The following is a 13,570-nucleotide window of genomic DNA, read 5'->3' on the forward strand; positions in this document are numbered from 1 at the left end:
AAAGAGCTTAAGGATGAAACAGTGGAACTACTAACAGAGATGCAAGAGAAGAAGTTATCAGTTGTGTGCCATGTGACACCAATTTTTTTGGTGTGAGAAGCATGGAGAGTGATATGGGACAAAAATAAAAAGTTTCCAGGGGACACCTGGGGAACCACAGATCTGTGACTCAGATCATTGCAGGGCATAATAGAAACTACAGTAAAGTACAGGTTTATTGGATGCTTGGATAAATTATGTACTTGAGTCTCCATGGCTTTTGCAAAGAGAAGCCTGTTTTATAAAGTTACTTGTTTCCGATGGAGGAGTTAGCATACATATGGATGAAGGCGATTCATTTGATACATACACCCCACGTGGATTTCCAAAAGCTTTAGATTCCTTATCAAAGCTTTATAAAGAAAATAAGGAGCTATGGCATAAGAAGGTCTTTAAACTAAACCCGACTAAATAATGGGTTTAAAGAGAGGTTAGGAGTAAATTGTCAAGTTTTACAATGTCATCATCAAATAGAAGTCTGCAGGCACCTATGCTGGGGTAACATCAAACGTTACTGTTCAACAAATCAGTAAATGGTCTGGGAAAACAGGTGAGAACAGACATGGAAAAAGTCAGTTGGTGAGACTGAATCGTTCAGGGTAGTAAGAAAAATGTAAAATGATTGAATCTTGACTGACTGTTACCATTATTAATACAGACAGTCCCAACATCAAATAAAAGATTAGGAATTCATGGGAAGGGCACAGAGAACCAAACAGATCATGTCATTATGCTACCATATTAATATCCATAGTTTTCCCAAACTGTTACATACTGGGTGCAGGCCTTTAATTTAAAAAATGATAGAGTGGTATCAGAGGTGGTTGAAGAAGGGCATCAAGGTGTGGAACAACTTCCTTTTGGGGACTGACATTGGCTTGATGATGTTCGTAGCAAAGTAAGAAAAGATTTTTGCCACTGATCTCAGTGATCTAGATCAGAACTGATTCTTCAAGAAACATTTAAGGATGCTCACTGCCTGATCTTTGGTAGTTTTGGTGTGGTCATAGAATGAAACTATCAGTTCTGGGTCTCTTAATCATATCATTTTCCTACGTTGTTTCGGTAAAAAAAAAAAAAAGTATTTGTCTTTTATTAGCTTAGGTAGGAAAGGAAATGAAAGCACTGTTCCATACAACATGATAATTACATCACTGCAGCACCGAAGCCATTTCACATTGATTAGTCACTATAGGGATAATAGATGACATACTTACTCAATATTCATTCTTGAAACCATATCCAAAGTTGTGAAACCTGCTGCCATGAAGTTATTTTTATACTGACCCATTTTTATGGAGTCCAGCCAGTCACTGACTGAAACAAACAAAGGATATTCTGAAACTTCACCAGGTGAATCTGGCATTCTGCAAAAACAAAATGCAAAGGTTACCAAAGCAGTACAAAATACGACGCTCAATTTACTCTGGTAGACATTGTTTTTATTAAAAGGCAGAAGGAATGAGAGAGAAGCCTGAGCTGCAAGGTCAGATCTTAACGGAGGATCTCTCTAACCCATTGTGTAGAACTTATAAATCACGTCAGTCTGCCAAGTTGCGCTACTTAAACAAGACTTCGTGGTTTTGAGCACCGCAGCTGAGTAACAAACCAAGGAGCAGACATCTCCCACTGCTTTTACTTTTGTTCCCACAGGGTGTTTCTTTACAGATCTTATGTATTCAGGATGATAGTAATTTGTAAATACAGTAGTCAAAGTAGAGGACAAACAAAATTTAACATGAGATACAATTTAAAAATATTAAAACACTGCAAGATAATTTTAATGTTTATCTATAAAAAAACCACAAATAGCTCCTTATTGCTATACCATTATGCAATGGGAACATTTTGATTACAATGTTCAAACCCTAAAAATAACCCTAAAAGAAGCAAAAGGAATAAAATTTTACATCTTTGCTTTTACATAGATTTATGTAAACTAGCAAATAAAACCGAAGGAGCTAATTTAGTCACATTTCTGGTTCAGTTCTTTTCCCTAATATTATCACAACTGAAGTTGAAAGATGGGCAGGCAAAAAAAATAATTCCAATTTTGGGGCATATATTTCCAGTCTTCTGAAGTGTACCACACTGGTGAGGGCTCACAACTTTGTACATTTTGTGTAGAGAAACTATAGGAACAGAATGCAGAAAAAACACATTGATGTTTATAAAAGCTTTATGATAGCCTTTAGGAGAAAGATGTAATTTATTTAAAATGAAAATTTTGACAGAAAAAGCCAGCCAACATTAACTGATGGAACATGACTTACGTGTAATGTAGAAAGCAACACAACCTATTATCTTAACATACTGAGTTTCAACACCACATGTTCAAATACATTAAACAAACTGATTGTCATTCCTATTACCAAAATGATTGGAAGAAAAACTGAAAGACAGGAGAACACTATTAAGTAGAAACCACAGTTAAAGACCTTCCAAGGTCCTTTGCAACCTGAATTATTCCATGATTGTACAATTCCATAGAATAACTGCTGACCTCGTAAGTTAATAGTACACAGTAATCATTCATTGACTGCATCAAGCATTTCCAAATGAACGGAAAAACTTTTCCAAGCAGGCAAGCTTGGTCAGAGCTTGACTGCAAGAAAACAGGCTTAAGTTTTTAGATCTTAACTAATGTTTTAAAATAAGAAAAGATAAAAAAAACATCACTCTGATGCTAAATAAAGTGACCCAAGTACAAGTAGCAAGTCATATATATATTTATATGCAAATACACACAGAGGCCACTAACTAGTGCATGGGCGTTAAATCCCACTAATTTGTAGTAGATGAAATGGCTGTAGCCCTAATTGTAGGTTTTCCCAGTAATCTCTCCATTCAGCCTCAGTCTTTGCCTTGTTGCTCAGCCCTTCCCAAAAAAACATACACCCCCCCTCTTAACCCACTGAGGTTCTCAGCAAGACCCACGTGGGTCTTGAGAACCCCTTATAAACCCGGAGGGCCTCCATGAAAACACCTTTATCTTAAGGTGAATTTCAGCTAATGAAGAGACCGAGGCCACCTGCACCTTCACTGATTTCAGCTAGTATCCAGGGTGAGCTTGGATCACTAAGCCTACAAACATTGACAAATCCTTCCACCAGAGCTTTACTTCTCCTGTGACTGCATTCATTTCTGTAACATTATTAATGCAAAAAACTTTGGGCAACGCCATCAAGAATTTTTTTGTAGGATGGTAATAACATAATCTCTTATTTGGTCACTGTTGTCATTCTTCTGCAGATAAATAAAGATCTAACAAGCTAAGACAACTACTTTCTGCAGGAAATTACTCCAAGGCAGTTCAGAAATTGCTTGAGCACTGTCAGATGGAGACACAGGCTGTTGAATAGAGAAAATAAATTACAAAGAGAAAACAAGCACATAGGAGATGCACAAAAAAAAAAAAAAGGAACAAAGAGATTCACAAAGATTATAAGGATAGATAACGCACAAACAGAACTCAGACAAAAAAATTAAAAAAAGAAAAATGCTTAATATAATCTGCATGATTTGAGAGAAAAAATCCTACAGCAGTGTATTGACAATAAAGCAAACATCAAAAGGGAGTTAAAGTTATTTGAATCCCCGTAATTTTGTGAATTCAGACCTTTGTGCCTCTCTCTAAAACATCTAGCAATAGCCACCATCTGTTATACCAAAAAATAAGTACCCAAAAGAGTCTTACACAAGTACGTCCTCCACTAGCGTATGAAGGGTGCTCGGATTGCGGATCAGTTTGTCTAGGAAGCTGACGATGTCACTAAATTTTGGACGGTGGTTCCTCTCCTTTTGCCAGCAGTGAAGCATTAGTTGGTGAAGAGAAGCTGGGCAGCCCATGGGAGCTGGAAGCCTGTAGCCTTCTTCAATAGACAGTATAACCTAAAGAAATACCATGCATATGATTACTGGGCATTGGAGTTAAATGTCAAAAGGCAGCTTAAAGTTGACAATTAGAAACCAGTAATAACAATTAACGGCACAGCCACCCTCACTTTATGCATCGCTGGGGCTTCACTCAGGGAATTAGGACTGGCAGGAGTGTGACCAGAGGAGACACCAAGTATTTTGTAGGCATATGAAACATGGCAGGCGCTTCTTTAGGCTTTCTGGCCACCTTCTTCAAACGGCCAAGAAAAGAGGAGGGGAGGAAAGGACTAGTATCACTATTTTTTTCACCCACTTCAGGTTGATGTTGTACTGAATGGGGTCACAGGGCCACAAACTAGCCTTGGATGGCCACTGCATGCGGGGATGCTCTAATGTTTGCATCCTGACAAGGTGTTAGCGTGTGGCAGTGTCACAGTACAGTCAAGCACTACAAATGCACATTGCAGCGCCTGGTGAATTTACCTGGTGATATTATGTTTCTGCTGATTGTTAAGAGTACGATTAATTCAGGCACTGTCCCGCACACTGAGTTACAGCGAAGCACAACATTATTTTGCACAGCCTTTCTCAGAAATCTGGATGTCCAAGCTGTTTATGACTAAACGGAAGTTAATAAAATTACGGTGTTGTCATATACCCTAAAGTGAGTACAACTTCCAGATTCAGCAGATGTGGAAAATGTGTTTGGTCAGGATTTGGAAAGAGACAGAACTGATGTCACAGGTAAATCACACGCATGAAAAATTACATTTGATCAGAGCTGGAGAGAGGCTTGTTTTTAGTAAGTAACAAAAAACATTGGCTGAAAAGGACATTAGCAGCCCCGGACGACAGGAGCTAGCAAAAGTAGGTAAGGTCCATGAAAAGCTGGCTGGATTAATTCTATGTAAGATTAAAAAATGAGGAAAAAAACCTAGGTTCTGCAATGTGTAGTGGTGGCAGTGGGGGGTCATGACATAGGATTTCTTGTGTATAAAAGAATGGAAAGATAGTGAGTGGTTGATCAAAAAACAAAGCTAGGAAAAAGACCAACCCTACCACACACATAACCCTTCCCCATAAAAATCCAATCCATGCTAAATGTCCTCTAAAGTACAAATGATTGAACACAATATTTATAATAACACAGTGCACTTATGAGAAACATACCTAATGCATTTATACCTGCTCTGCTTTAAGGAGACATTTATCATTTTCACACAGATGTATGTACATGCTGCAGAGGTATTAATGCAGCTGGAAGGAGGTACATTGAACTGTTTACAGCAAATCAATGTTTTATAGCACTGGCTGTAGCTTCATTATAGTCAATCTTACTATCCTGGAGTATATCCTCATTCTCTTTTTGAATTCTGAATTAATGTTGTTGGCTCTGCTTAGCAATGCCTAATGCTTATGCTGCAAACATTATGCAAATAAATAAGAGTAATGAAGCTATGTTAGGACCTTAGCTCCCCTTCATGGCATGGTAGAAAATGGAACAAGACTCTTGTTAGCTGTACGCAGCTGGGTGTCTGAGTTTTATAAAATGAGGTGACTTGGTCCTACAATGTGTATCGCTCCTGTATCCTGGCAAAAACGCCTATGCATGAAAAACAAGCGTTTGCAGCACAGCAGGGAATTGGTTTTGCATGGGGTAAGTTTAAAATCCATCAGCAACAGCACAGGGAAGTACAGGCTACTCCGAAGGCAGCATTACTTGCCACTGGGATATCTGAATTTTATGCCCCTGTGAGTATTGACAGATCACATACTGCAGCCGGGACTGGCTGCACACACACATCAGTGGTGCCTAGCAGTAAATAATGTATCAGTATGTTAATCCTTCCACCTGCCTTTCCGGCTACTTGTTTATCTCCCTGGGATTTCCTTCAACAGGCCAAAATCCGGGTTGCTGAAATGGCTGCTATAGGAAAAAATACCATCAGGCTGCCAGGGAAAAATTTCCTCCAGAGCCTTGCCTCCTAACGATGAATCTGCCCCCCTGATCGCTCCTGTTACAGACTCAGGATGGGCGAGAAATTCAGCTCCACGTGCATGAAATTTTATTTATGAAACTGTCAAACCTCATGCGTCTCAAGCAGTTTGTGGAAAGTGGCTTCACAAAACGTAGGGACTGGTTACGGTGTGGGGTATAGCTTAGGTGACACTTGTCACTGAAGAGGCAATCCCCAGAACTGCAGCTATCATCGTCTTTACATTTAACTGTACCTGTGGCAAATGATGACTTTATGAAATGTATTTTGTTTTTAAAGCAAAGGGAAAGCTTCTCTACTTTGATGAGATGTAGAACATTTGCTCGACACAACAATAGAGAGCTGATGAGGTTTTTTTCTGAAATAATTTATTCAGGAAAAAAACCCCAAAGCAACCACAATTTTCCAGACATTGTATTTTCTCTGACACATTCTATTTTACAATATCTTTGAAAAATAAGTTACAGTGCATTTTGTTTCCTGTCTTCTTTAAAAGGAACATTTCAGTATGAAGAGAAATGCCAGCTGGTACTGGGATAATTATAATTTCTCATTAATATCAGCACATTTATAAATAAACTGCAAATACCGCCTCATTAGTATCCCTTGTGAGGCAAGTATTATTTTCAGAGTCTAAGAAGCAAGAGTAAAGATGTGATAAGTGTCTAATACTGCAATGGGAATCAAGTCTCAAAGGAAGAATTAGAGCTTTTTAGTTCCTAATTTATTTATATATTTATTTCAGCTCCCACTTTGCTACTTGCATAGCACCTATCTCTGAACAGCAGAATTAGATATCCATATACCTAAAAGGGAAGAAGTATTACATTTTTCTTGGCAATACAAAATTATATCTTATATAATACGTAAAGATTATACACGTTAACATCTTTTAAATGCCTTTTCCCTTGCCAGTTTAAGGTTGAAGAAGCACCACATTAATCGTGAAATGGTCTAAACATCTGTATCTACAAGAAGGATATAGCAACAGCTCTAGCAATCGGCGTAACTCCTTCCACCTTGGCAAATCAATGTCCCATCTATTTCAGCCTGAAGGAACAGGAACATCGGTTTAGGTTCTACACAAACGAAGCCCTGAGTCTGCTAACAAAAAAACCTGATTACTGCTCTCTAGTTCTGGTCTCCTGATGAACACTTGATGGGTGTCAAAAGGAGGAAAATATGCGTGTGTTCTGTGCTGCCACCAAACGCTGAGAAAAAGGCTGTAGGTTTCTTTTCGGCGATGAGTACGTTTAAAACTCATTAGAAGGTCTTGTGGGTCAGCATTAAGGTGAATAAAGTGGGCAGGGTGTATTTTTACAAGTAATGCTTTTTGGCAGGTAAGAATATAAGCTGTAAGGGAAAGGGAATATTTTTTACAGTTAACATAGATAACTTTCCATGTTTTTTATTTTTATAAAGGGCATCATTCTTTTTATCTATTTTTGTAGACAGATGATATGTAACGCTGGACACTGTTAAATACATTTTATCATTTTTGTTTGATGTTAGATGTAGCTGTAAATGTTGAAGACAGGGTTAATATTAAATATTAATTATGATACCAAAATTTTATGTATGTTTACTTTCAAAATAATTTGAAATTGGCAAAAATGGCATCGGAAAATTAAGCTGTAATCTTTCTGATAGTTTCATTATTAGCAGTAACAGATTTTTGCTTTCCAAAGTTAACTGACAGATTTTTTAATGAGACTGAGACAGACAAAAGTCCAGGGGGACGTTGTCCCTGTGTCCTGCTGTCATCTGAAAAATCTACCAGGAGGGAGAGGCAGCTGCTCATGCCTCATGGTACAGAGCCAATCCCAGGTGCCTGCCAAGTGTTTTGATATCTGTGGGTTGAAAGAACTATATTATAGTAAGGTGGTTTTTTTACTATTACAAGAAACCTTCATAAGTGTAAGGACTTTTATTCTGTTTGCTAGTAGATTTCTTGCATATTGATTACAATCTATTAAATATATATATATATTTAATACTCTAGTTCTGCAACATGCACTAATTTATACAGTGGCCTCTAACAGGTGTCCCAGTAGACTTCACTCACAGCTGTTCTACAAACCAAATGCACGGAATATAAATCTTCCTTCCCTCACTTGAGCATTAGCAAGCCAGGCTCTTAGCACAATCTGTTCATCAGTACACTACTTTCCTTGGAAAGTTCAATATCTTAGCTAATGTTTATTAATTAAGCAATAAGACACGACAGACTGTGCAGCAGCCCTAATTAATGGACACCTCTGGTGCCTGCCACACATCTAAGAAGTGCATTAATCAGCACCAACACAGGTCGGAAGTGACTTGCCACAATAATAAAATGGTTATTTACTTAAACAAGAACATTTCTCAAAGTTAATAACATTTTTAAACCTCTACATTATACCACGTACAGTAAATAAATAAATAAAAATAATAATCATGAGAGGCATTTTCAAACCCGGTTGCCTAAAGGTCAGCTTCCAAATCCCTGCTTAGGAATATAAATAGAGGATGCTAGATTTGCAGAGGTGTTCGGTCTCTCTGGCTTGCGCTGACCTGACAGGTACTTGTGAACAGCGCTAGTCTCTGAAAATCAGACTGGGTTTATTTAGGTGGCTGGTATCCGTTTAACACTTCTCATCGCATCAGCTTGGGCTGTGTGCTGCCTGTGCTGGCTCCTTGTGATTCGATTGCTGTGAGTGAGGGGTCAGACAAGAGACCCTCGGTAGACTTAGCTCAGCCCTACTCTTGATCCAACTGACCGCAAGGTGTGCTGACATGGCAAATACCCGCACCAGACAGCCGTGACCTTGCCTCTCCCAGCATCGCCTCCCTTTGGGTAGGGCTGGCTGTGTCGTTGGCTTCAATGTTACGCATGTAAGCAATGAGCATGTAACTGGCAGCCGCTCAAAACGTCACTCAGCCATGGTCTAGAAAAGTGAATTAATTTCCCAAAGTTGTTTAATTAGAAAAGCAATTTGTAAGATGAAATGCAAAAAAAAAACCCCAACAAACAAAACCCCAAAACCTTGCTCTGTGGAATTTATACTCTGAAAACTTTTGGTACTTCACAAAACCCCACCCAGTTCAATAAATATTTTATCACTAACTAGAGAAGACCTTTATTATGATCAAAACATGGTAAGCGTTGTTATGTTAACGTCGCCAGACATTTTCCTCTTGCAGAACCCCTGACTACTTATGTAAGACCTTATTAACTGTTGTTTGCATAATGTGTCTTTTATGAATCTGTTTAGTGCGTGCCCCTCTCTGTTACTTTCCCTGCCACATGTACAGTGTCACTGACTTTTGGGAACGTCCTATTATTTCTGCAAAATAAGCTTATGTGAATTCAGGGTAATTTACTGTACTAAAAGGAATGTCCTGATACCCAGCAAAGTAAGCTTTACAATATGTCTAATAACTTGAAATTTCCCCATGACATTTAGAGTCACTGAACATATTTAAAAGGTCACAGGTGCTCACTGTTAACATTTTGGCACTGAAAGCCTGTGGGTAAGGCTCCAGGGAAAAAGAGTCCTTTGTGCTGTGCCTTGCTGAACTGCAGAGAAAGCCCCCCCTCCCCTGCCCGTCAGCATCGTTAGCGTTAGCAGCATCCATAGGGCCCACATCATTATTCTGTATTAACAGATAGCTCCACCTTGGATGTAGGAGTAATTAAGTGTGGCTGTCTTCATGCTGTAGCAGATTATTTAACATATTCTAAATGGAGGGGTGGCTTTATGAATTCTCACTGCTGGCATGGCCTCGAACAGGTACGGTGTAGGGTCTGACAGGGGGGAAGAGGACGGGCTGAAGCCAGCCTCAAACAAAGGGAGAGGCAGCTGGAATGATGGTCTGGGTTGTGCACTGCTCTCACCTGGCAACTTGAATTCTATGTGAGGGTCCCACCAGCCCTTCAAACCCTCTTCCCAGGAGGTGAGTAGTGGGGCCGAATGGACGTGATAGAAAGCCTCTGTCTCCTCCCATTCCCAGTTAGTGGTAGTTAGCACTGGGGGAGTCAAGAGGTGGTCTAGTGGCAGAGCTGGTGTGAGGAGAAGGGTTATGATTACAGAGGTAAAAAGAGATGACGGCAGTTGGGCTCCTCATAGAGAGGTGACACAACACCAGGTAAAATCACTCACAACTGGAAGAAAGACTGGAATTCCCCATGATGGAGCACAAGATCCTGTGACTGTGGGACATGATGGTTGAGGTGGGCTGACCCTGGCCGGACGCCAGGTGCCCACCAGTCACTGCCCTCCTCAGCTGGGCAGGGGAGAGAAAATACAGCGACAGGTTCCTGGGTCGGGGTGAGGGCAGGGTAGGGGTCAGTCACCAGTTACCAGCATGGGCAGCACAGACTCAACGTGGGGAAATTAGTTTAATTTAGTACCAATCAAATCAGAGTAGGATAATGAGAAATAAACCCTACATCTTAAACCCCCTTCCCCCGCCCCTCCCTTCTCCCCGGCTCAGCTCCACTCGCGGTGTCTCTACTCCTGCTCCCCCAGCAGCGCCGGGCCGGGCCGGGGCCGGGGTCAGTCCCTCAGAGCTGTCCCTGCCGCCCCTGCCCCCCACGGGGAGGCTCCTCGCCCCCTGCCCCTGCCCCAGCCCGGGGCCCTCCCAGGGCGCAGCCCCCCAGGCCCAGCCGGCCCCAGGGGGGTCCCCGCGGGGTCCCCAGCCCGGGCTCCTCTCCCCACGGGGCCACGGGCCCTGCCAGGAGCTGCCCCAGCGCCGCTGCCCGCGGGTCACAGCCCCCTGCGGGCACCCCCTGCCCCGGGGGGGTCCTGCCCGGGCTGCGGGGGGGAGCTGCTCCCCCGGGGGCTCCGCGGGCTGGGGGCACGGCCCGCCCGGCCGGGGGCTTCTCCAGGGGCTGCCGGGGGGGTCTCTGCTGCGGCGCCTGGAGCCCCCCGGCCTCCTCCTGCCCCGGCCCGGGGGGCTGCGGGGCTGGGGCTCTCGCACGGCCTCACCCCGTGCTCCGGCAGCACTTTTTTCCCCTTCTTAAATGCACTGTCCCCGAGGTGCTGCCACCATCGCTGCTGGGCTCGGCCTTGGCCAGTGTTGGGCCCGTCTGGGAGCAGATGGCGTTGGCTCCATCACACACAGGGAAGCTCCTGGCAGCTTCTCACAGAAGCTGCCCCTGTAGCCCCCCACTACCAAAACTTTGCCACACAAACCCTACACAATGATACAGCAAAAAAGCATCTCCTTCCCTCCCACCTCCTTGGACTGCAGTCAGTGCCAGCTGCCCATCACCCACAGCTAGATAAGCCATGTGGCAAGATGAGGGGCAGGAGCAGAGTTACAGAGAGATGCCATTGCAGCTGGAAGCACTGGCACTGAACAGAATCCAGGCACCACGGTAGGGCTGGCTTCGTTCTGAAGTGTCCCTGGCTTCACGGGCTTCTTTCATCTCTTAAAAACACCAGCCATGAATGGGGTGCTGCAGAGGGAATGGAGAAATGAAATACCAACTATACAGTGAGGAAAACCAGGCAAAAGAGCACTGCCCATGATATGCTCAGGGGATGTGCCAGGGCAACCGCAGAAAGGACTGTGAGCCGATGCTGCATTTATGACAGTGCAGTCCCTCAATCAGGCAGTGCTAATGGGGGTGGGATGGAAAAAGAAACTGCCCAGTGAGCCTTGCTTGTCAAGGCATGCGTGGACATTGTACTTACTGCTCAGAGGGCGCTGAGTGGACAAGTTTGTGCTCCGTTGGGGCACAAACTGAAAAACATGGAATTCCATCAAAACATAAGAAAATTCTTTTCTATTGTGCATGTGACCGAGCACTGGCACAGGCTGCCCAGAGAGGCTGTAGGGTCTCCATCCTTGGAGATGTTCAAAACCTGATCGGAGACGGCTCTGAGCGAACTGCTTTAATTGACCCTGCTCGAGCAGGGGGACTGAACTAGACAATCTTAAAAGCTCCCTCAACCTCAGCAGTTGTGTGATTCTGTGATTTGCTGATACCTTTTCCCCAGTTTCTTGTTCTGTTCTGTCTCCCGTTAAATGAAGGCTCCCAGTGAAACTCACTGTTGCATCTTTTAGTTTGGGAAGGCAGAAAACTTGAGGCTATACGTGCATTTTGATACCAAGTACATTCCATACAGTGCAGAGTAATCAGGTTTTGCGACAGCATGGCAATGATGAAGGGGCTGATATTGCCATGGCTGTGTTCAGCTTTGCCTCTGAACAGAAAATTAGCTCAAGAATAGCACCCTCTGCTATTGCAAGGCTGAAGCGATGTCCCAGCTCCTTAGCAATCAGCTCCTAAATCACCACAACTCACAATGTGGCTTTTTTAAGGAAAGCAATGGCAGTTTTGCCTTAAATTGGTGCTTGTAAGCTGTGGCCGTTCAGGAGCTGGTAAATGGCTCTCAGTTCAGTCAAAGTACTGAGGATCAGGTACTCATATTTTTAGCTGGAATCTGCTTTTTCATTCTTTTTGGTTAACTTTGAACCCATCGGCTCACTTAAAGAAGTTGTGTAAGAATCAGAAGCTGGGCAGAGGCATAAAGTTGCTGTAGGACAGAGACTTAAATATATGAGAAATCTATAAATGGATGATTTCACACTGTGACCTAGGGGAAAAATAGCCTTAATTCAGTTGTCTAAGCTTAGGTGTCAAATTTTAGACTCCCTAGGGTATCCTGCCTGGCCTTTAGTTGTTGTTCCAGAAGGTCTCAGGTCTCCTGCATGTCCTGTGTCAGCCGCACGTGGAGATCTTTGTTACTCTAGGGCATCTCAGATGCCAGCAGATTGCTACCTGTGGGAAACGGAATTGAGCCTACTGGGTTTACCTGCTTATTTCACAGTAGATCCATGATGTGTTTATAGTTCAGATAGTATCAAAATAACGTTCCCACTGAAGAGAAAAGGTCTATCTCAGCTGAGTGGTTGCTTGTTCCTTTCAGCTGGGCAACCAGCCACCACTGCCTTGGTCAATCAACATAAATGTAGCTCAAAAGTAGGCACAGCATGAACCGTACCATACCTGGTGGTAATTAAGGAGCAGCAGGGAGGTGGGTTGCTGGCAGGTGGATGTGTGGAGAGGGGATGGAAGCCGTAGCATTGTCAGGGGAGAACAATTTACAGGAGAGCTGGTTTAATTTCAAAGGGTAGACTCAGAAGAGAAATGCTGGAGAGAAGTAAGATTATAGCACTGGTGAGGCTGTAGAGTACAAAACCAAAGGAAATAAGGCTTTACTAGTTCTGCTGGTCTTTTCTGTTTTGGGTGGGTTTGCTTGGCTTTTTTTTTCTTTTCTTTCTGAAACACTCTGAAATGATGTTTTTTTAATGAAAAGCTCTCTCAGATCCTTATCCCCAAATGACTGATCAGCCTTAACAAGCAACCAGACTTGAACAGCTGAATACCTTAGCAACAATATAAAACCAGCCATCTGGGAAAAGTCTTGTCAGCTCTTCAGAACCAATGCAGAGGTATTCTAGGCACATATATGAGAGAGGTTAAGATGGGCTGGCTGATATTCTGCATTTTGACACAGAGATTGATGGCTGGTGTGAAGAATGAATATACCAGTTTGAGCTGTCATGGGGATCCATCAAATAAGAATTACTGAAAATTTAAACTGTGGTGAAGAAAAAAACCATTTCCCCTTTCCCACTCTTCATTTTCTAGAACAATTTTA

The 13,570-nt window shown here is 42.6% G+C and overlaps 1 protein-coding gene across 3 annotated transcripts in view; it reads right to left on the reverse strand.

Annotated features, from left to right (window-relative positions):
- The window catches only part of EPHA6 (EPH receptor A6), a 564,169-nt gene that overhangs the window by 13,227 nt on the left and 537,372 nt on the right, over positions 1 to 13,570 (reverse strand). For all 3 annotated transcript variants that reach the window (XM_080374572.1, XM_080374573.1, XM_080374576.1), the window contains 2 exons: positions 3,737 to 3,930; positions 1,257 to 1,406 (listed from right to left, as the gene is read on the reverse strand). In XM_080374572.1, the coding sequence (XP_080230698.1) occupies positions 1,257 to 1,406; positions 3,737 to 3,930 (344 nt within the window). The remainder of the gene's footprint in view (positions 1 to 1,256; positions 1,407 to 3,736; positions 3,931 to 13,570) is intronic.

Source organism: Falco punctatus, assembly GCF_963210335.1.
Source record: "Falco punctatus genome assembly, chromosome: 2".
Classification (NCBI taxonomy): Eukaryota; Metazoa; Chordata; class Aves; order Falconiformes; family Falconidae; genus Falco; species Falco punctatus.